The sequence below is a fragment of the Lipomyces oligophaga genome, assembly GCF_038497815.1.
Source record: "Lipomyces oligophaga strain CBS 7107 unplaced genomic scaffold V1516scaffold_9, whole genome shotgun sequence".
Taxonomy (NCBI): domain Eukaryota; kingdom Fungi; phylum Ascomycota; class Lipomycetes; order Lipomycetales; family Lipomycetaceae; genus Lipomyces; species [Lipomyces] oligophaga.
The window spans coordinates 1-19,209 of NW_027117793.1; the positions used below are offsets into that span (position 1 = coordinate 1).

The 19,209-nt window shown below is 40.5% G+C and overlaps 7 protein-coding genes across 7 annotated transcripts; 4 read left to right on the forward strand and 3 right to left on the reverse strand.

Annotated features, from left to right (window-relative positions):
- Nucleotides 1–573: 573 nt before the first annotated feature.
- Nucleotides 574–1,726, reverse strand: V1516DRAFT_697311 (chaperonin 10-like protein; the record flags this gene model as incomplete). The annotated part of the gene is made up of 2 exons (XM_066924083.1): nt 574–1,460; nt 1,513–1,726. The coding sequence occupies 2 exons, from the start codon at nt 1,724–1,726 to the stop codon at nt 574–576; spliced, it is 1,101 nt and encodes a 366-aa protein (XP_066775085.1).
- Nucleotides 1,727–2,722: 996 nt separating this feature from the next.
- Nucleotides 2,723–4,795, forward strand: V1516DRAFT_666507 (uncharacterized protein; the record flags this gene model as incomplete). Its single annotated transcript, XM_066920747.1, has 5 exons — nt 2,723–2,754; nt 2,806–2,880; nt 2,934–3,359; nt 3,412–4,058; nt 4,110–4,795. 5 exons carry the CDS (start codon nt 2,723–2,725, stop codon nt 4,793–4,795), a joined length of 1,866 nt encoding a protein of 621 aa, XP_066775086.1.
- Nucleotides 4,796–5,462: 667 nt separating this feature from the next.
- On the forward strand, nt 5,463–7,264 carry V1516DRAFT_629482 (fungal-specific transcription factor domain-containing protein; the record flags this gene model as incomplete). Its single annotated transcript, XM_066919889.1, has 3 exons — nt 5,463–5,536; nt 5,593–5,674; nt 5,828–7,264. 3 exons carry the CDS (start codon nt 5,463–5,465, stop codon nt 7,262–7,264), a joined length of 1,593 nt encoding a protein of 530 aa, XP_066775087.1.
- Nucleotides 7,265–10,956: 3,692 nt separating this feature from the next.
- V1516DRAFT_666509 (OPT oligopeptide transporter protein-domain-containing protein) lies at nt 10,957–13,602 on the forward strand (the record flags this gene model as incomplete). The annotated part of the gene is made up of 2 exons (XM_066920748.1): nt 10,957–10,977; nt 11,023–13,602. The coding sequence occupies 2 exons, from the start codon at nt 10,957–10,959 to the stop codon at nt 13,600–13,602; spliced, it is 2,601 nt and encodes an 866-aa protein (XP_066775088.1).
- Nucleotides 13,603–13,652: 50 nt separating this feature from the next.
- On the reverse strand, nt 13,653–14,754 carry V1516DRAFT_681363 (uncharacterized protein). Its single transcript, XM_066923231.1, has one exon. The coding sequence runs from the start codon at nt 14,582–14,584 to the stop codon at nt 13,778–13,780; it is 807 nt and encodes a 268-aa protein (XP_066775089.1). The 5' UTR covers nt 14,585–14,754; the 3' UTR covers nt 13,653–13,777.
- Nucleotides 14,755–14,799: 45 nt separating this feature from the next.
- Nucleotides 14,800–16,400, forward strand: V1516DRAFT_642944 (cell division protein Cdc14). Its single transcript, XM_066920129.1, has 2 exons — nt 14,800–15,356; nt 15,408–16,400. The coding sequence occupies exons 1-2, from the start codon at nt 15,080–15,082 to the stop codon at nt 15,956–15,958; spliced, it is 828 nt and encodes a 275-aa protein (XP_066775090.1). The 5' UTR covers nt 14,800–15,079; the 3' UTR covers nt 15,959–16,400.
- On the reverse strand, nt 16,176–19,147 carry V1516DRAFT_687688 (uncharacterized protein; the record flags this gene model as incomplete). The annotated part of the gene is made up of 2 exons (XM_066923745.1): nt 16,176–16,523; nt 16,577–19,147. 2 exons carry the CDS (start codon nt 19,145–19,147, stop codon nt 16,176–16,178), a joined length of 2,919 nt encoding a protein of 972 aa, XP_066775091.1.
- Nucleotides 19,148–19,209: the final 62 nt, after the last annotated feature.

A 19,209-nucleotide genomic window follows, 5' to 3' on the forward strand; every position in this document is an offset into this window, starting at 1 on the left:
TGGATTTGATTGCGCATTTGAAATCCTATGCGGCGCTTAACTACCACAACGGATTACAGATTACATAGGATTTTTCTATAACCTTATATTGGGAGGGAGAAAACCTATGCGGCGCTTAACTACGAATCAAACTACAAACCCCGTTTTTAATATTCTCAATTGCACTACAAATCCCTTCAAAATAGTCTTTCATACTCTTCCATGACGTTCAAAAACCATTTTCTTCTGTTTCCAGTTTTTTGCTCTTCTTCTCTCTCCACTGATTTAGAGGTGTTCAATTTTACGATTTTCTCCACTAAATCTGAGTTATGCACCCTTTAAGTTTAGAACAAGCTTTAATCTAACCCAAATGAGTTAGTTCTGCCTATGCTTTGTTTACTCGGCATTAAACTCATCATCTACATGGGTTGTCCGCAGACAACTCTAATTACCTATACCTGATGCGAACTTTGCACTGCAGTAGTTTCCATTTTCGAGACGGAATATAAAATATTATTACGCGCGTAAATTCACAGTCAGAAGTCTCATATAGGTCGACCCTAATTATGGTAGTACTTCTCTTCTTCTCCTTCACTAACAGGTCTTTCCCGCTTTCCAGCGAGACAATTCTTCGGGACTAGCCATCACGACTTTTCCGGTATTTCCCATATCAAACAGTTTGTACGCTTTATCAGCTTCTGATACTAAAAATACATCAGTGACCACCATCTCTGGGAGTAGCTTCCATTTGACAACTTTTTCCACTAAATCTTCCATTTGTGAAATCGAACAGACCCACGATCCGTAGATGGCGAGCGACTTATGGATAACCAATGGCGAGACATCAAATTGTACACATCCACCTTCGCCCACAAAAACAACACGGGCCCAGTCGCGAGCCATCTCCAGACCTTGGAGACGTGCAGCAGCATGACCAGAGCAATCAATCACGACTGAAGGACCATATCCACCAGTGAGCTCAACGATGGTTTTATTAACAGTCTCTGTACCAATCGATCCATCAATTGTTCGAATACCAAGTGCTTCGGCGGCTTCTCGACGAGATTTATCCACCTCTAAGCCATATACATCGGCACCTTCCTTCATCGCTAATAGGGCAGCACCAAGGCCGACGGGACCCAGACCAGTGATAACAACTGAGTCAAGACCTGAAATACCAGCTCTAAGAGTCGCAGCGTATGCCGTACCAAGACCGCATGCAATTAGGCAGCCGTCGATGTATGACAGTGGTTCCAGCAATCTGACGAGATCGACAGCTGAAGCTAAAATAAAATCCGAGTGTCCACCATCACGCTGCCAGCCGTATGCCTTTCTACCTTCTTCAGAATGGCAAGATATGTAACGACCCGCACGACATTCACGGCATGAACCACATCCATGAATATGATAGACGATTACTCTATCATCCACCTTCCATTCTGCTCCGACGTCAGGACCGATAGAAATAATCTGACCGCAAGCTATTATATGGTATTAGAGGTACAATCAGATAGTTAAATTATTAAAACTCACGCTCATGACCAGCAATGACCCCATGATATCCTTCGGCTCCTTCAGATTTTATCTTGTCTTGTCTATAAATAGCTCTCAAATCAGATCCGCAAAGACCAGAAGCATGCATCTTCAGCAACACTTGTCCTGATCCTGGGACAGGAATTGAGTAGCTTTGGATCGCCACTTTGCGTCCACCCTTTATCACCACACCTTGCATTGAATCAGAAACCATCGAGAATCTATTTTTTGAATTGCGTAGTGAAAAATAACAAAAAGATGGTGAGCGGGATGGCGACGGCATAGCCTTTTATTACTGGCCTCCACCAGCCAGAAATAAATTGATAGCTACTTAACGCCCAATGATTCCAATAGGAGATACATGGTTTTTCTAGTCAACTAATTGCCAAACATTTATCCTGCGCTTAGGTTTTGGAGCTGTGCAATCAGTTCCAAACAAAGTTCAAAGGGCGGGTTCGCTGCATAGAATTAAGCGCCGAAGAACTTAGCCAATGGGAGTTATAAGCTCTAAGCCCAATGGGCCCAAGAGAGAACAATCTCTCTGGAGGAGTGCGTTCTGTCTCTCCTTGTTCATCTACAAGACAACGTAAAACTATAGAATCTCCAAAGCTAATTTTGGTCTCAGCATATTTGCTGAATTGAAGATTAAAATAAAAATCCCTTGACTAGATCCGTACTAACAATGCTTATTTCATACAACTTTGAATACTGTTGTATTTTGAGTTTAGCTACTTTCTCCATTTTGCGGAGGGGAGGACACACTCAGATCCGTCGGCTTAAAATTAAGCGCGAAAGTTAATATGGCTGAGTTTGTGGGGTCAGATTCATGAAAAAGTGAAAATTTAGATAATAAGACGTTGTCAAAGCTCTTAGGCGCGGCGCCAGCTTTTCAGCGTGGGGAAGGAACTTGGACATCATCTCGGGGGCCTAAGGGCGGCACTTCGTGACATATAGTTAAGCGCGCCAATCAGACTCAATAGTACCCCGCAACTTACAATCTCCGCAAAATTCTGCTCCGGACTTTTTCTACAGGCGCTTGTTGTTGAATAGGCCAAGTCGACAAGCATGTCGTGTACTGCTGGCACTGTTTAAGATTCCAGCACTTCATATAAATGGCTCAAAGAATCGTGCTCATTATTATTGGCAAAGGACCTTACAAAAAATCCAAATCTAAAGTTAGCAAGCATTTTCTGAGAGATTCCACAACAGGATGTCTAAATCCTCGGTCGAAAAGATAGAGAAGTCAGTATCCTATTATTCGAGCTTGTTTGGATTTCTAACAAAAAATCATAGTTTGCAATCTGGTGAAAGTAAGGGCATTCAGCTCGAGGGTGCTCAGAATAATCCAGGAAGTACGAAAGAGAGAAAGTAAGTATATTTTGAATATAAACTCCGTAATATATATTCATTTTTCTCTCTAGTATTAAAAACCCGTTCGAAGGTTATTCTAAAGAGCGTTTATGGGTTGATGCTGAAACATTTGCGATCAAACATAATATGGCTGATTTAGCTAATTTTTTTCAACGGGGCGCACTTGCAGCTCAGAATCCGGATCAGTTTGAACATATTCCTGAGTTACTAGAGGAGGATCGAGATATTCTGCGAAATGAAATCAAGCACAAATGGAGGCAGCCCAAGGCGCTGTATATGACTGTTATTATATGCTCACTGGCTGCAGCCATTCAGGGTTGGGATCAGACTGGTTCCAATGGTGCAAATTTATCTTATCCGCAAGTTTTTGGCATTGCAGATTCAGGAGCTGAGTGCGAAGCTGCAGGCACTTGTGACAAGAATTCGTGGATCATTGGTGCCATCAGCAGTGCTCCATATATGGCCATTTGTATTATGTAAGTGACAAAGAAGAATGTTCACCTGTCTGTGCAATAACTAATTCTTTAGCGCGTGTTGGTTCTCAGATCCTATTAACAATCTTATTGGTAGACGTGCAACTATTTTTATCGGTGCAATTTTTGGTTTGCTTGCTCCGATAGGGCAAGCACTAGCCCAGACCTGGCCACAGATCTTAGTCTGTCGAATTCTTCTCGGACTTGGAATGGGATTGAAGGAGGTCAGTGTTCCTGTTTTTTCTGCAGAAACTGCACCGACAAATATTCGTGGTGCTGTTGGTTCAGGCTGGTATCTCTTTGTCGCTTTAGGTATTCTTCTTGGCTTTTCAGCTAATTTGGCTGTTGTCAATTGTGGAGACATCACATGGAGACTTCAACTTGGTTCTGCTTTTATTCCTTCGGTACCATTGCTTTTGGGAGTTTTCTTTACTCCAGAGTCTCCAAGATGGCTCATCAGAAAGGGTCGGCACTCGAGCGCTTATCAATCTCTTTTGAGATTGCGAGGAACCCCTCTTTTAGCTGCTCGTGATACGTTTTTCATTAGCTCACAAATTGAACTCGAAAGAACTTTAATTGAGGCCGGAGGTGGTGACAAAGGAAATTTCTTTTTTCGCTGCTGGGAGCTCCTGAGCATAGGGCGAAATCGTCGCGCTGCCCAGGCGTCAGGTATCGTCATGGTGGCTCAACAATTTTCTGGAAGTAAGTTATTTTCTAGTTATTATACTTATTTCTAGATTAGCTAATAATTAGTCAATATTATGGCTTTTTATTCATCAACAGTCTTCTCGGAAGCTGGTGCTAGCAATATTAATGCCCTATTAGCTTCTTGGGGTTTTGGTCTTGCTATGGTTGTCTTCGCCATTCCAGCTCTATATACGATAGATACCTGGGGTCGACGTCCACTATTACTATTCACATTTCCAAATATGGCATGGGCATTGTTAGCTACTGGTTTCTCATTTTACATTCCGGTTGAAAACAATGCTCATCTAGGTTTGATTGCGTTCTTCATCTATGTGTTTGTTGCGTTTTATAGCCCAGGCGAAGGTCCATGTTCTTTTCTCTACTCCTCTGAGGTATTTCCCTTATCACATCGAGAAGTAGGCATGTCTTGGGCGGTGGCAACGAATAATTTTTGGGCTGTTGTTATTGCCTTAACATTCCCACCAATGCTGAAGTCTTTTGGTGCGCCGGGTTCCTTTGGATTTTTTGCAGGTCTTAACGTTCTTAGCTTTTTATTTATCTTTTTGTTTGTCCCTGAGACTAAGCAACGTACGCTTGAAGAACTTGATGAAACATTTGAAATTTCAACTCGAAAGTTTGCGAGATATCAAGTTACCCAAGTTTTGCCTTGGTGGTTCAAGAAATATGTTTTGCTTAAGAAAAATCTGGTAACACCAGACTTGTATCAATTTGAACAGGAAGAGAAAGTTTGAAATTGATTAACTGATGATAATAACTAGACCATGTTTGAGATTATTTGATTAGCAAGACGGTCAGTAACTATCTGTTTTAGTTTCAAGAATATTGTAGTAACTATATATTGATAATACTAATTCATCCTATAAGACTTCTATTGCATGTTAATATCATTATGCGAAACTCATCATAAGCCTGATAGTTATGGATGTATGGATGTACGTAATTTGAGGTATAGTTTCGTATTAATACAATTTTCTTTTCTCAACTGGAGTTAAAATATTACAAGAATATAATGGTCAACAAGTTCACAGAAATCCTTGCATTTTTCCTTATTTTCAAAGCATCATCCCGGTCAAGGAACGTAACTTCATAGAAAACCCAAACTGGAAACCTTCTCCGCACGAACTCCCCTTACGGAAGACAAAGGCGGGGAGACAAGCTAGCGTGATCAATGCTCCACACACGTGACGCTGGACAAGGTGGATACACAATGTATATTATCCAAGAACTCCGCGAGCTGTTTATTCTTCGAAGCAATGGTAAATACAGTATAAAAAGGCCTACAAAAAGATATGATATATATTGCTAGCATAGAGAATGATTTTCATGAGTCACAAGATAATCCGACCCGTCATAGCTCCAGCTCTTCACGGCTCTCGCGAAGTAGAGAGGCTTTCATCGATGAGCAATGGAAAGCGAACGCGATGGCAACGAAGGACAGGTTTTAAGAGAAGTAAGGACGGCTGTTTGCAGTGGTAAGTTGATGACTAGAATATTTTTGCTATAAATTTTGTTACTGAATATTGGCAAGTCGTCAAAGAAGGAAGAAATGCTCGTATGACCATCCAGTGTGCAAAAGCTGCGAGGACAGGAGTTGGTCATGCACGTACCCGGTTATAACTAAAGCTGCAGTTCCCTCGGTTTCACCGGTAATTATAGGCGATACGATAAGCAGAACAGAAGGGGCGATAGGAGTCCGAGAAGGAGAAAAATATGATAATACATTGGCATTGAATAACCTCACCCAAGTACCTGATAGTTTGCAGCTGGATGTGGAACAGTCATCAGACCTAATAGATACCATGACTAAAATTTTGAGCCCTTCTGTTTCCGAGGTAGATCTAGCTTCCGATATTTTATGGGACGTGTTCTCCCCTACGTTTTCTTCAATGACAAAGCTCTTGGACTCTACGCAATCAGAGCCCGAGATGTGTTCGAATATGCTCCTGGACGTGGACTCGCAGTGTTTGTCTGCTTCTCAGCTTCCGCCGAAAGAACTTGATTTAGATCCATTTTCATTACTTGGGCTTACACAGACTCAAAAAGAGTTGGTACACCATTTCACAGTCGCCATAGCATCGGTGATATCATATTATAGAGAAGAGCGACCTTTTAGACAACTAATTTTGACAATGCTGATGCCCTCTGAAAATTCTTCAACTAAGAAGCCACTCCTCTCGTCAGTTTGTGCGGTTGCAGAGGCTCATAAATCGTATGCACTTGGTAATACTGTGATGCTTGCAAATTCATACTACTCTAATGCGCTGGAGCAGGTTGTAGCTCATATGGATCTGTTTCCGACTCAACTCGAAGATGAAGCTGCTCAGAACAATCTTCTAACTTCAATTCTACTTTTGATATATTATGAAATTGCTAGAGGTGGATCAGTAGATTCTGTCTACAGTCATCTAACAAGTGCATACCAGATAATTTCTTCGTTTCTGAATCATATTATTCACAAGCTAGAGGATTCGCTAATCTCGAGTTCACATAGAACTCTTGTCTCGCTGTCGACTATCTTTCTGCTTAGGCTGTACCAGTATTTTGATGTCATCACTTCTTTATCAAGCAAAAGGCCAATGTTGGATTCATCACTTATCGTGAATGATTTTTTGTTGACTCAGTCACGGATACAAACCAAAGATAGGAAGGAGGAAACGCTTCCGCGACTAGATCCTGTGATAGGATTAGCAGAAGATATGTGGCCGTTGATCGTGCGACTTTGTGTTTTATGTAATGAATCCAAATTTGGCAAAGTGGTTAGTGTGGATATTATGTTGCGTGCATCTTTTCTACAACTTCAACTTTCATCATGGGAAGTGCCTGAATCTGCTAATCTTGGAACAGCGGCAGATTTAGCGATGCAGTCCGCCGCAAAGGTGTTCCAGCTTTCAGCGCAGATATATCTGTTGCGAACTTTTTATCCTCGACCGAAAGTTTCAGATCAAATTCGGCAACAGGTTCGAGCAGCACTGGATCATCTTGCGAGGGTTTGTACTATGGAAGGTAATATGGCAGCACTATTATGGCCAATTTCTGTTCTGGCAAATGAATGCGTTGAATCTCTTGATCGCGGATTTATCAAAGTCGTCTTCCAAAAGCTGGGAAAACGTCAAGGCATGGGAAATGTTTTACGCAGCTTGGAGGTAATCGAGGCTAGCTGGATGGGTCTAAACACTGGCAATAGCGTTATGTGTGGATGACAATTTTGCGTTGCAAGCGAAGTTATAGGAGCGGGTATGCAATTGGGGTTTAGATTCTACGCTGAGCATAACATTGTATTATCGTACAGCTAAACTGTATTTCCAATTCTGACTACTTTCAAAACATCTGTAATGGAAAAAACTTGGCTTCGCTGCAGAAACCGTCGTATTTAATCTTGTCGGTAGCAGTTCTTCTGATTGAGCTGAGATTACTCTGGAGACCATTAGTTTCATCAATTACAGGTTGTATATAGACTGATGTAGCTTCTCCCAGTTGCCTAGTCATGAGCTCGGTTGGACAATGCTCGAGCCGCAACGGAAGAAGCGCGCGACTTTAAGCGCGCCACTCAGCGGATTCGAACGGATCCTACGGCATGCGAATTCCACCGAATGAGCGACGCGAGGGTATGCGAATATAGTGAGCCTAAACTGTATACTGTGCGTAGTTCTTATCGTAAGGCTGTGTTTTGAGGGTTAGACAGTGCAGACAGTGCATTACTATACGCTGTTCGATGCGTTCAACTTGCCTCCCAGCTCAATTTAGCATAATCAATCCCTATCAATCCAATATTTTGCTTTCCTAATATACTTCAATAATATGATCGTCATGAAAGAATATTATGCAGTATTCAGTATTCATTTTCAATTAGTTAGATTAATTTCTGATATCTCAACTGATTGTACTACTTAGATTCATGTTTCTGCTATTCTTAGTCTCATTCTCGACATATAATCAAACTACTTTAATGAAGATCATTTCGAGTCAACAAAGTTCGTCATACCTCCACAATTATTGATCCAAATCATTCTAATTTAACATGAGTCGCAATTCTACGCTGGCAAATAGGTGGGCGATTGGTTTGTTTGTGTTTTACTGCCTCTGCGGAATGCATTTTAGCGATCTGCAATCTCAACTCATACCTAACAAAATAACTCGACAATTTTTTTAATATCCCCATAATCACCTGTCCTATCGTTCCTATTAAGAATACATGCCACATCTAATTTGATATATAGTTGGGAAATTAATTCTATTCTTTTCTGTTTCGTGCGCACGTTGCACATTGCTATCTGAAATTCTAACTCAAAATATCGAAATTTTATGCCGAGTAATTATGACAATTCTATCATGTAGAAACTCATTTTCTCAAGCCCATGCTGATTCAATGTAAAATAAATATACTGCTTCTATAGTTTGAATAAATAATTGTGAAATAACTTCCAATTAATTTAGTTGTGATCAATGGAGGAATCTCTCACTCAAAAATCCATTCGCCCGTTTACTATATCAATTGACGATTTCAATCAACAATTGTTTGAAATATAGAAAATTCATCTTATTCAAAATTATGAATCTACTAAGCAAGTCAGAAATAATATTCAAGTCACTTTAAATTACAATCCAGTTGATAATAAATGTTGTCGAGATGTTGACTACCGCAACGACGAGGACAGAATAACAAAAGCTATTACCATAGCTACTGCTGTATCTTAACACTCAATCTGTAGGTCGCATATTCGTGTTTATAACTTTATTAGACTACCTATCTATATTTTAAAATCAGAGTTGAGTTAAGAATCATACTATCAGTTTTCTCTAAGATTTACGATTGAAACCGATTCCAACTCATATCTCTGACAGCAATTTACAAAAAACTTGACAAACAGCTGAATATCACTTCAATATTCGCATATATGAACTTAATTATGTTGAGTTTTGTGTAGCTATTCAATAAGTTCCGTGTAGTATTTCCAAATTCACCGAACTCTGAACTTCTTTCCTCAACCTGATCGTAAACATTCGACCAACAACATATCCGCCCAGTTTAAATAACATGAGACACATTTGACCGATAAAGTTGATTACTGCTCTTACAATTTCCCTCAAGCTTTCGATTGTACTCATAAAAAAGATTGTCCGAGAATATGCTCGCGGGATATAAGTTTCTTGCATGAATTCCTAAATACTGTTAATAAATCCCAGATCTGGATCTGGACGATTGAATATATCATGAATCAGCTTCTACAAAACCTAATTAACCAGTTTATAATTCCATCAATTCCCAACTGCTTACTGTCGATCTAGGGTATCGTTAGAGTTAGCCTGTACACAAGTCAAAGTGGTTTCAAACCAACATGGATAGAAGTCAACTAAGGATTGGATTCATCTCACGTTCAAAATGATCCTCATAGGAGACCATTAAATCAGTCTGAGTGGTTGAGGGTCATCCTGTTTACTTCTTACGGGAACTTCACAAAGTGGATGACTGAGGATTAGAACTCGAAGGTCGTCAGGATGTAGAAGAAGTCGAGTATTAAGAGTTGGGCTGAAAGTCAGGCTGATAAGAGTTATCTCTTACTGATGTCGTAATTTAGCTAGCTTACTTTAGCCAGTTATATGTGAGCCTAGATTGCTTAAAATGTTTGCTTAGTGGCCGTTTAAGTTGTCATCGTTCCCTATAAAGTTTGAAATCATTACAGGAATTGGTCGTTGGGTATTTCACATTTTAGAGTAGGCCTGTGTGTTTCCGTGCGCGGGGGATGAGGTCTGTGTTCAAACAGAACGATGCACAGACGAAAGCAACAGATACATCTGATCGCTATAAGTTGCGCCTATTCGAATGTTTGAATATCAAAATTGTATTTTATTCAGTTGATCTTTATTATCTTAGCCATTCACGCCAAGAAGAATTAATCATTATCGTACGACTATCTAAAAACCAAGCCTATTCAGTTCCCTCTAAGCCTATCAGTGATAAGAGAAGATACGGCGCCACGTAAATTAGGCTTCTATAGGCACAAGCGATAACAGCCACTAAACTGGCATGAATAGAAGTCTTCCTGAAAATAAGCCTTGAACATGAGACTAGACAGATTAGAACGATACCACGTTACGAATATAGAATTACTGGTAAGCTATTTTGTTACAGTTTCTATAAGTTACGTGAACTCGTAGTTTACTATATCATCCATTGAGGTGGATAAATAGTTTGCCGAATTTCATTCATTCAATTTGCTATTTCGTAGGTAAGTCAGGCAGATTGAAATGAGAATTCACTTGAAAACTCTCAGATAAATAATTTTGGGCTGGTGCTTTCCATAACACGAAGACTAAGTTGTGCTAATAGTATCGACGGTGGCTGCTATGATATTTTGTCTTATCAGCCGTGCGTTATAGATAGATCCCTATGGCTTAGACCATGGAAGTATGGTATAATTTTTGTCTTGTTGTGAAAGGAGAGAAGTTGTCAATTTGATAATATGTCATCTAAAATAATGATTTGATAATATGGTATCAAATGACAAATGAAAAGGACTGAATATAAATAAACTGATAGATATGTGCTTTACAAATTAGGGCAGAAATTGCTATTGTGCTGAAGGAGTCTCACAGGTGCGCGTTTGATACGCTATACTGCATCAACAGCTATTCCTAATAATCTCAAGTGGCTTGCTTTCAAAAGTTGGTCGGTATTGCATATCTTTTTTCAAGAACATCTTCTTATCAATGAATCCTTGGCAGTTTTTCGAGAGGTATATGCAATGGCTCTGAAAGCTCTATATATTTCGATAGCCACCTCGTTCAACAGAAAACTCATGAAGAGATATTTTTTCTTTTATTCAGACCTGATTCAAGATTCACATTTAGGAGTATTTTTACTAATCCTGTATTTAGTTAAACGCATTTGAAAATGCAGGTTGGACGAATGAAGGTATGTCACACAATACATAATATGGATGAACTGATGTTGGTATAGATGGAGGTTTTGAGTAACGAGGCATCTCATGACGAAAAGAAAGTTCTGGCTGAAATTGATGTGCGTGAAATAGGAAGCAGTGACTATTCTGTACCTGATGATTTGGAAAAGGCACAAATTGTTGACCGTCTCAAACTCATGAGCCAGACAGGCGACATTTTGGAGGATGATCCTCTAGCGGACGCAGCCTCAGCTTATCTTTATGAAAAATTTCTTACTTTACCACTGGAAACTGCTTTGCGTATTTTGGAAGATTCTCATGAGAACCATTATGATGATGTCAATTTTCCGAAAGAGCTTTTGGACAGAATTGAACTAATACTGGCTGGCCCAAATGCCTATGGTGCAGATCTCAAAATATATGACGTTGACGCCCGTCTTGAAGCTACCGTTATACAATTTCACTCTCCCTATCCCGAAGTACGTTCAGTTACTGATCCGTTTGACGATCCCACTATTACTTGCGAAACGTTTCGAGCATACGTACTGGGTTCGATTTGGGTAGCAATTGGCGCATTTGTCAACGAGTTCTTCTATGAACGCCAGCCCCGTTTGAATCTGGCATCGACAGTATTACAATTGTTTTTGTTTCCCTGTGGAAAAGCAGCTCAGATACTTCCTGATGTGGGCTTCAGTTTTAGAGGTGTGCGATATAGTCTCAATCCTGGTCCTTGGACGAATAAAGAGCAGATGCTAGCAACTTTGATGGTAAACGTCGGTTCTCAAAGTTCCAATTTTATGCCATTCACAATCACTATGCGTCACAAATTGTTTTTTAATTTGAAATGGGTCAATTTCGGATTTGTTTTCTTGATGAATTTCTCTAGCTTGTTTTTTGGCTATGGATTGGCTGGTGTTGCGCGAAAACTAGCTATCTATCCAGTCAAGGCTGTCTTCCCCACTGTTCTTCCCACATTAGCTCTCAATCGAGCACTTCTGTTAAAAGAAACCCGGACTTCGATCAACGGCTGGACCATATCCCGAGAAAAATTGTTCTTCACCATCTTCATTGCTTCGTTCTTATATTTTTTCGTACCCAATTATCTCTTCAAAGCCCTCAGTACTTTTAACTGGATAACGTGGATTGCACCTCAAAATGTGAAGATAGCCTTAATAACTGGCTCGTTTCTTGGTTTTGGAGTTAATCCAGTCTCAACATTTGACTGGTCAGTGATTAATTACGCTACTCCACTCATTATTCCCTATTTCGCATTTGTGAACAAATTCATTGGCGTAGTAATTTCAGGCCTAGCGCTAATTGGAATCTACTGGAGTAATCTAAAGTATACGGCTTATTTACCTCCCAACATCAATTCCATTTACGATAATGATGGTATTCTTTACAACTTGTCGCGAATCCTTACGGATGGAGAGTTTGATGCGGCGAAATATAGAGCTTACTCAGTTCCCTATATGACTGCTGGTCACTTGGTGGGTAATGCGGGTCTTTGGGGACTTTATACTTGCGCTTTCGTTTACGTGATCATCTCAGAGTACAAGTTGCTGATCCAAACGGGAAAGACTTTGTGGACTTCCGTTCGACATCCATTCCGTAACTCACTACAAGATTTCGATGATCCTCACTCTATTATGATGCGGGCTTATCCTGAGGTTCCAGACTGGTGGTTCGGTGCTATTTTCATTGTTGGCGCAGTAACTGGTATTGTTGCGCTTGTTGCTTGGCCTACGACTGTCCCAGTATGGACAGTCATTTGCATTTTCCTGTTCAATATTGGCATGTACATTCCCACGGTAGTTATTTATTCAATGACTGGCTATGCAATGGGTTTTGGAGCTTTCTCGGTTATCTTGGCTGGCTACATGGATCCTGGGAACGCAGTCACAAATATGATGGTGCGTATGTGGGGCTGGAATGTTGATGAGCAAGCGGAAAGTTTCATTGCCGATCAGAAGATCGCTCATTACGCCAAACTTCCTCAGCGAGCTGTATTTCGAGCGCAGATGCTTGCTACTTTGATACAAGTGTTTTGTACGATTGGTGCTGTAGAGGCGTTGTTTTCTACTGTTGAGGATTTTTGTTCACCCACGCAACCTGACAAGTTCATTTGCCAATTTCCTCGTACGGTTTATTCCGATGCGATTTTATTTGGCATTATCAATCCTGATCGAGTTTTGAATACGCTTTATCCGATTCTCAAGCATTCTTTCTATATTGGTCCTTTGTTTGCTATTCCATTTGCGCTCCTTAAACTCAAATATCCACAGAAAACCAAATTCATCCACCCAGCACTCATATTCAGTGGCGTCGCTTTTTGGGGATGGTCCAATAATTTTACGTATTATATTGGTGGGTTTTATTGTGCAACTTTCTTCATGTATTATCTGCGACGCAGATATAGTAGCTGGTGGACAAAGTACAATTATATTATTGCTTCAGGTCTAACTGCGGGAGTTGCATTCTCCGGAATCATTATTTTCTTTGCACTTCAGTACACCCAGACTACACTTGAGTGGTGGGGAAATGACGTTGTCTCGGCAGGAGTCGATTATGCACGTTCTGCTGGTTTGTTACCTGTACCAGAAGGAGGATTCGGGTTGAAAGTGGGTGAGTTTGAGTAAAGCTTATGATTATGAATATTATACGAATGTTACCGTTTGCGATATGGAGAGGATGCTGGTAAATTATTATTTCAGATACTCATTTTATGGTCAATAATAGACTCTGATTATATGCTATATTGAAATATATTACGATCTATCTTGCTTCGACAATCGGTATATTCTGAAATAGTCTCTAGAATCTGATAACTTTACTGCGGTCAAATCCCTTTGACTTTCCAAATTGGTAACCTCTCTGATTCGAGATTATCCGCTTTCCCGTATCCATATCTCTGAAGTCGCAGTTATAGTGAGTATGACCAAAGGCCCACAACCTGACGCTGCAATTTTGCCAACATGGCTCATGGCTCAGGTCTGACATATATCCGGCTGAGATGGTGCTTTCAGCATGACTAGGGTCTGTAACATTCTTTTGAGTGGAAGGGCAGTGATGTGTTAAAATGGCAATAATTCTTTCAGGCTCATTGTGAGATATTTGCTCCACCTGGTGATTAAGCCATTCTAGATTTGAGTTATGGGTCTTCTTGTGTAAATCGATGGACCACCGATCTATAATGTAGAAATCTCTTAAGGAATGCTTTATACGAGTTGTCTCTTCATTATTCACTCTTGTGAATAATGTACATCCTAGTATTGTGACTTTTGAAGAGAGGTCGTATCTATTTTCATCCAAAAGAACAAAGTTACCAAAAATCATACCAGACTTGTATAGCTGATTCACATGACGTTCAAATTCTCGCGTTTGAGATTTAACTTTTGGCCAGCTGGAATGATGTGCTTCGTGGTTTCCAAAGACGAGAAAAACAATTTGAAAAATATTCAGCTGCTTCCGGATAAAGTCGAAGAACCCTCTGTCACAAACATTTCCTATATCACCGAGCAGAGCCATATAGGGTGCCTTCGCCTCGATTCTGAACGTATCATACTCTTCAGGATCTTCAAGGTGCAGATCAGACAGAATTTGGATTTCCATTTCGCTCATGTGTATTCTAAAGTGTGAGACAGTCACGCAATCAGTCCTATTATCTGTGCTGGACGAAGGATCCGGAATTTCCTAATTCTGTACTTTAATATGTAGATCATCCGCAATGCCATGCGGCGTTACAAAATAGGATCACTGATGAGACTCATTATTTACGTTGTTGTGGCAACAGCCATCTCGTTACAGAAGAATGAAAATATGGCGCCGCGTCTACTGCCATCCTTGCTCGCCTCAGACCTTTAAATCTCGCGAGCCAAACTTATTAGATGATGCACTGGAATATATGTGACTCTTTTATTGACTGATATCTGTGTTTGACGGCAATTTTTTATAATTTTCGTATTTCACTGCTCATTCCATTTGCACTACTCTGCTAGTGAGATCATCCTATAGTTGACCAACTAACGTAGCTGAGTTCTGTGGGCCGGGATCAAATTTGATCCAGAACATTGGTTATCTATATCTTGTTGTGTACCTTCTCTTACAGCATACCTCATGGAATCACTGCTATCAAAAGCATTTGACGAACTTTCTTCTTATGATCCATCAACAATTCGGCATGCACTTCGTAACATAGAATGTTTGCTGGCAAATATCTGCAAAAAGTCTTTGGGAAAGAGACTTTCGACATCTAACAGCCAAGAAGCACTCGAGGATCTTGCTCGACACAGTACTATTTATCATGAATTTTGTGCTCTCCAAGACAATTTTGAGTGGAACATTGCACTTCGAGTTGTGCTATGTCTCGATAAACTGCTTGGAAAGCAAACAAGTTAGTTGAGATATTTCATGGCAGAAGGGTTTTTGCTAATATTGGAAATAGATGATTTAAGTGAAAGATTGACATTATCTGCGCTGGATGTATTGCAAGGAGTTTTGTTACTCCACCCAAATAGTCGAAAGATATTTGCTCGTGAGATCAACATGACTCTTTTGTTGGATTTGCTAGATATTCAGTCGACTCCACTTATACAAGAGTCTGCTGTCAACACTTTGGTTTGTGCTTTGGTTCAAGAATGGAGAAATGTGCGAGCATTCGAGGGTTTGGATGGACTAGCAACAATCTGCACACTATTCAAGCGGAAGGATACAGACAAGGAGGTCAAGCTCAAAATTTTGGAGTTTCTATTTTTCTACCTTACTCCAGAGCCAACTCTGGATGTAAATCAACAGAGTTCAATCACTACAGCAGTGGATGGCTCGATGAATTCAACTGATTGTGAAAAACAAAGATCTGCAAAGAGTGAAGTCTGTACGGTTAAGATTCGCACGTCCAAAGAGAAGCAAAAACTTCTAGCAAAATACTTGAATAATGTAGACTCTTTAGTCCATGAACTGCGCCAGAGTCAACCATTTGGAAATCTTATGATTTAGATTTGATTTGTTTGGGGGAGTCTTTGTGTTTTACGATTGGGATTTATTAGGATTCGACTGGTCCAGGAATGAGGAATGAGGGCTCTGATTAACACCGCCTCTACTGTAGAAATATAAAGATTTTTTAGGATATTACCGGAATAGCAAAATGGTCTGCTAGTTGAAGATCCATCAAGTAAGTAATGCTATAGTAACGGATTGATATCAAACTGCACTATTATTTCAAGTCCACTTTAGAGCTAGCAACATTAAAAGTTCCGGACTCTTGTTGTCGCTTAATGTTTGCAATTCCAGCTGCATCTTTCAATCTTTCTTCCATGCTTGCAATTTTTCTTTCAAAAACATCCAAGGATTCTTCCAGTTCGTCCAACTTTTGGGCAAGAATTCTTTCTTCGTATTGCAATCTTGCAGCACCAACATCTAAATCTCGAATGCCAGAAGCCAACTGACTCTCGTTCAAAGTTACCGTTTGCGAGTCATGTGCAAGGCTATCCAAAGCATCCATAACGTCATCAGTAGATCCTGTTACTTTCATAATGTATGTCTCTAGATATGTATTGATAGCCTGGTCAGAGTTAGTAAGTAGAATATCGACGTTTGTTAACACTACAAACTTACTTCAGCATTCCTTTCGTTTACGGTTCCCCACTCCTGTATTTTTTCTACTCCACTCAATAGTTTAAACGCATTTTCAAGAGGTGTGTTCCACGCCGATACACGAGGAGTGACAATATCTTCTATAGCAGAGAAGCTTGAACGCTTGAATAATAGATTTGTTTGGAAGGAGGTTCCATAATTTGCATCTTCTGATAAATTATAGCAGGATATCGATCTTGATAACTGAGATAATCCAACAGAAGATTTTTGTATCAGTGAATAAATTTCAGACACTAGAGCAGCATAATCTGTATCATTTATTTGAGATATGAAGTTACCTGATTCAGACTCATTGGCTTTCACACTACTTTCTGCTGAAAAGTCGACCTTATGAGAATCACGAGAGCGACCAAATTCTGCCAACGTATCGCCCGCGTGAAGTTTGATCTCTAATCCATCCGATAAAACCGGCAAGAGACTATCTCTTTCATTCGAAGGAACGTAAGGTTGAGGGTCGCGTGGATCCCGTCGAGCCTTCCTCTGTCTCCGATTTCCAGTAAGTCTTTGGATAGCTTCGTCTCGGACAAATTTACTACGTTTCATAGCGCCTTTCAAAACATTTTTGGTGGTCACATCTGGAATCTCAGCTGCTGACATAGATTTGTTATTACCCTTGCTTTGTCGATCTTTTTGTGAGATTTCCAGGGGTTCAGATCGATCATCAGAGACTGATGAATCTGAATCGGAGGAAAGATCTTCAAGATCAAGTAAGTCATCAGGTAAGACGCTGCTACTCTCACGACCTGGTTCGCTACTAGTCAGATCCGTTAATTTTAAAATTTCGGATCTCCGCTCACTCAGAGGTGTATCTGGCGTTGAGGAACTATCATCATATGACGGTAAAGTTGAAGCTGCGTTTGTCCCCGAAATGACAGAGTTTAACAAAGGGGACTCAAGTTCATTAGAAGTTGTCCGCTTACTTGATTGGCCCATAGCACCATTGTATCCCGCGGTAAATGCTAGCTTAGATATTCCTTTACCAGCAGCAGTTGCACTGTCTTCCAATATACTGGTTAACTTTAGCAGGCGCTTGGATTGCTTCTGGAACTCGCGCTGACTTCCTTTACCAAGAAACAAGAATCGCAAAGAGTGACCATAAGCATTATCGAGAAACTTATCATATTCTAATGTTTCAATATCTTTGGCCGATTTTGCAGGTGTTCCTGAAATCTCGTGCATTGTGGATTTGAGGGCCTTGGTCAACACGAAGCGTTCGGACGCCGAAATTTTGCCATCTAAAGAAATAAGCTTCTCTCGTGTCTGCCTATCCAGCAGGACTTTATTGCTGGGCAAATGAAAAGAGCTTTTAAAATTATTTAAACTCTGTTTGAAATTTTCAATTTCAAATGCATCTCTTGGGACCTGGAATCCTGCTGTGCTCAGTCTATGGCGAAAACCGACAACAAGACCAAGAATGCCGGCGACAGTGGTAGGTCCTAAAGTGGGCTCCGAAACGGGTAAATACTCTTTGAACTTCCCAGGCTCAGTAGATAGGCCGGCATATGTTGGTCGTCCAATATCATGCCACCATGTATTGATAGCCTCCTCAGTGAAATCGCACAAGAGACCATCAACATTGTGCAGCTCAAACAGGCCAAAATAGTATAAAGCGACCTGAATCAATTTGACAAGGTCAACAATAGCACTCTCAAACGGAACTCGATCACTAAGTCTATATATTTGATAGAATTTGTCGCGGCTCGCATCTGTAGGTTTGTTGAGCGTTATACCGGACCGAGCGCCACATCCGAGACGACGAACGTTCTCATTAAGAATAAAATCGTCTTTATGAGAAAACGTATCTCCGTCCGGTACCCCAATAAGAGTAAGATTGAACGGAAATGATGAAAGATTGGTGACATATATATAAGAATTCAACGGTTGATAGAACCGACGCTGGGCACTCATTTTAGCCAGCTCAGCTATGAATCGTTTCAATGCGGGACTGCATATATCATGATTCTCTGGAATCGTAATTGAGGCAACCGAAACTCTATGATCTGGATTTCCGGTGTACGAAACAATAGCGGCATTGCTTGATCGACGACAGGCCCATTGCTCAACGATATATACCTCAAAACCTGAAATACTACTGATCTCACGGTTTATCCAGCGTTTATCGCCATATTTCTTTGCATCACCCAGACACAAATGCGAGAGACCAGTAATATAAGGGATCAAAATCGTTTCTTTAGGTTCATCCTTCAGATTTTGCGATTGTAGTCCATTGGATTGATCACGTAGACGGTGATGAGAGTTTTTACTCATCAAAGTTGATGAAGTGGAGGTGAATGAGGATCCTCTCGAGTGCTTCTTGGAAAATGAAGAATTTAGCGTTCGGTCCAGTGAGGCACTGCGACTATGCAAAGTGGAGCCACGGGATGAGGCATCGATTTGATTCAAAACTGGAAAAAAATGCGTTTTAGCCGATTGTGAAGCTCGAGGTGACCGGGGTGAACTTGGGGATCTAGGTGAACTAGAGGACTTGATCGAATCTATCGACCGTGGCGAGGATGAAGGAGGCGATTGCATAGCACAATTGTAATATGCACAGTTTTTGAAATTCTTTATGATATACAGAGAGAATAACACCC

Coding starts and splice junctions, on each gene's coding strand:
- V1516DRAFT_681363 (XM_066923231.1), bottom strand. CDS start 14,584: ATGAGCGAAATGGAAATCCAAATTCTGTCTGATCTGCACCTTGAAGAT.
- V1516DRAFT_642944 (XM_066920129.1), top strand. CDS start 15,080: ATGGAATCACTGCTATCAAAAGCATTTGACGAACTTTCTTCTTATGAT. Junction 15,357..15,407: donor ACTGCTTGGAAAGCAAACAA/GTTAGTTGAGAT, acceptor TATTGGAAATAG/ATGATTTAAGTGAAAGATTG.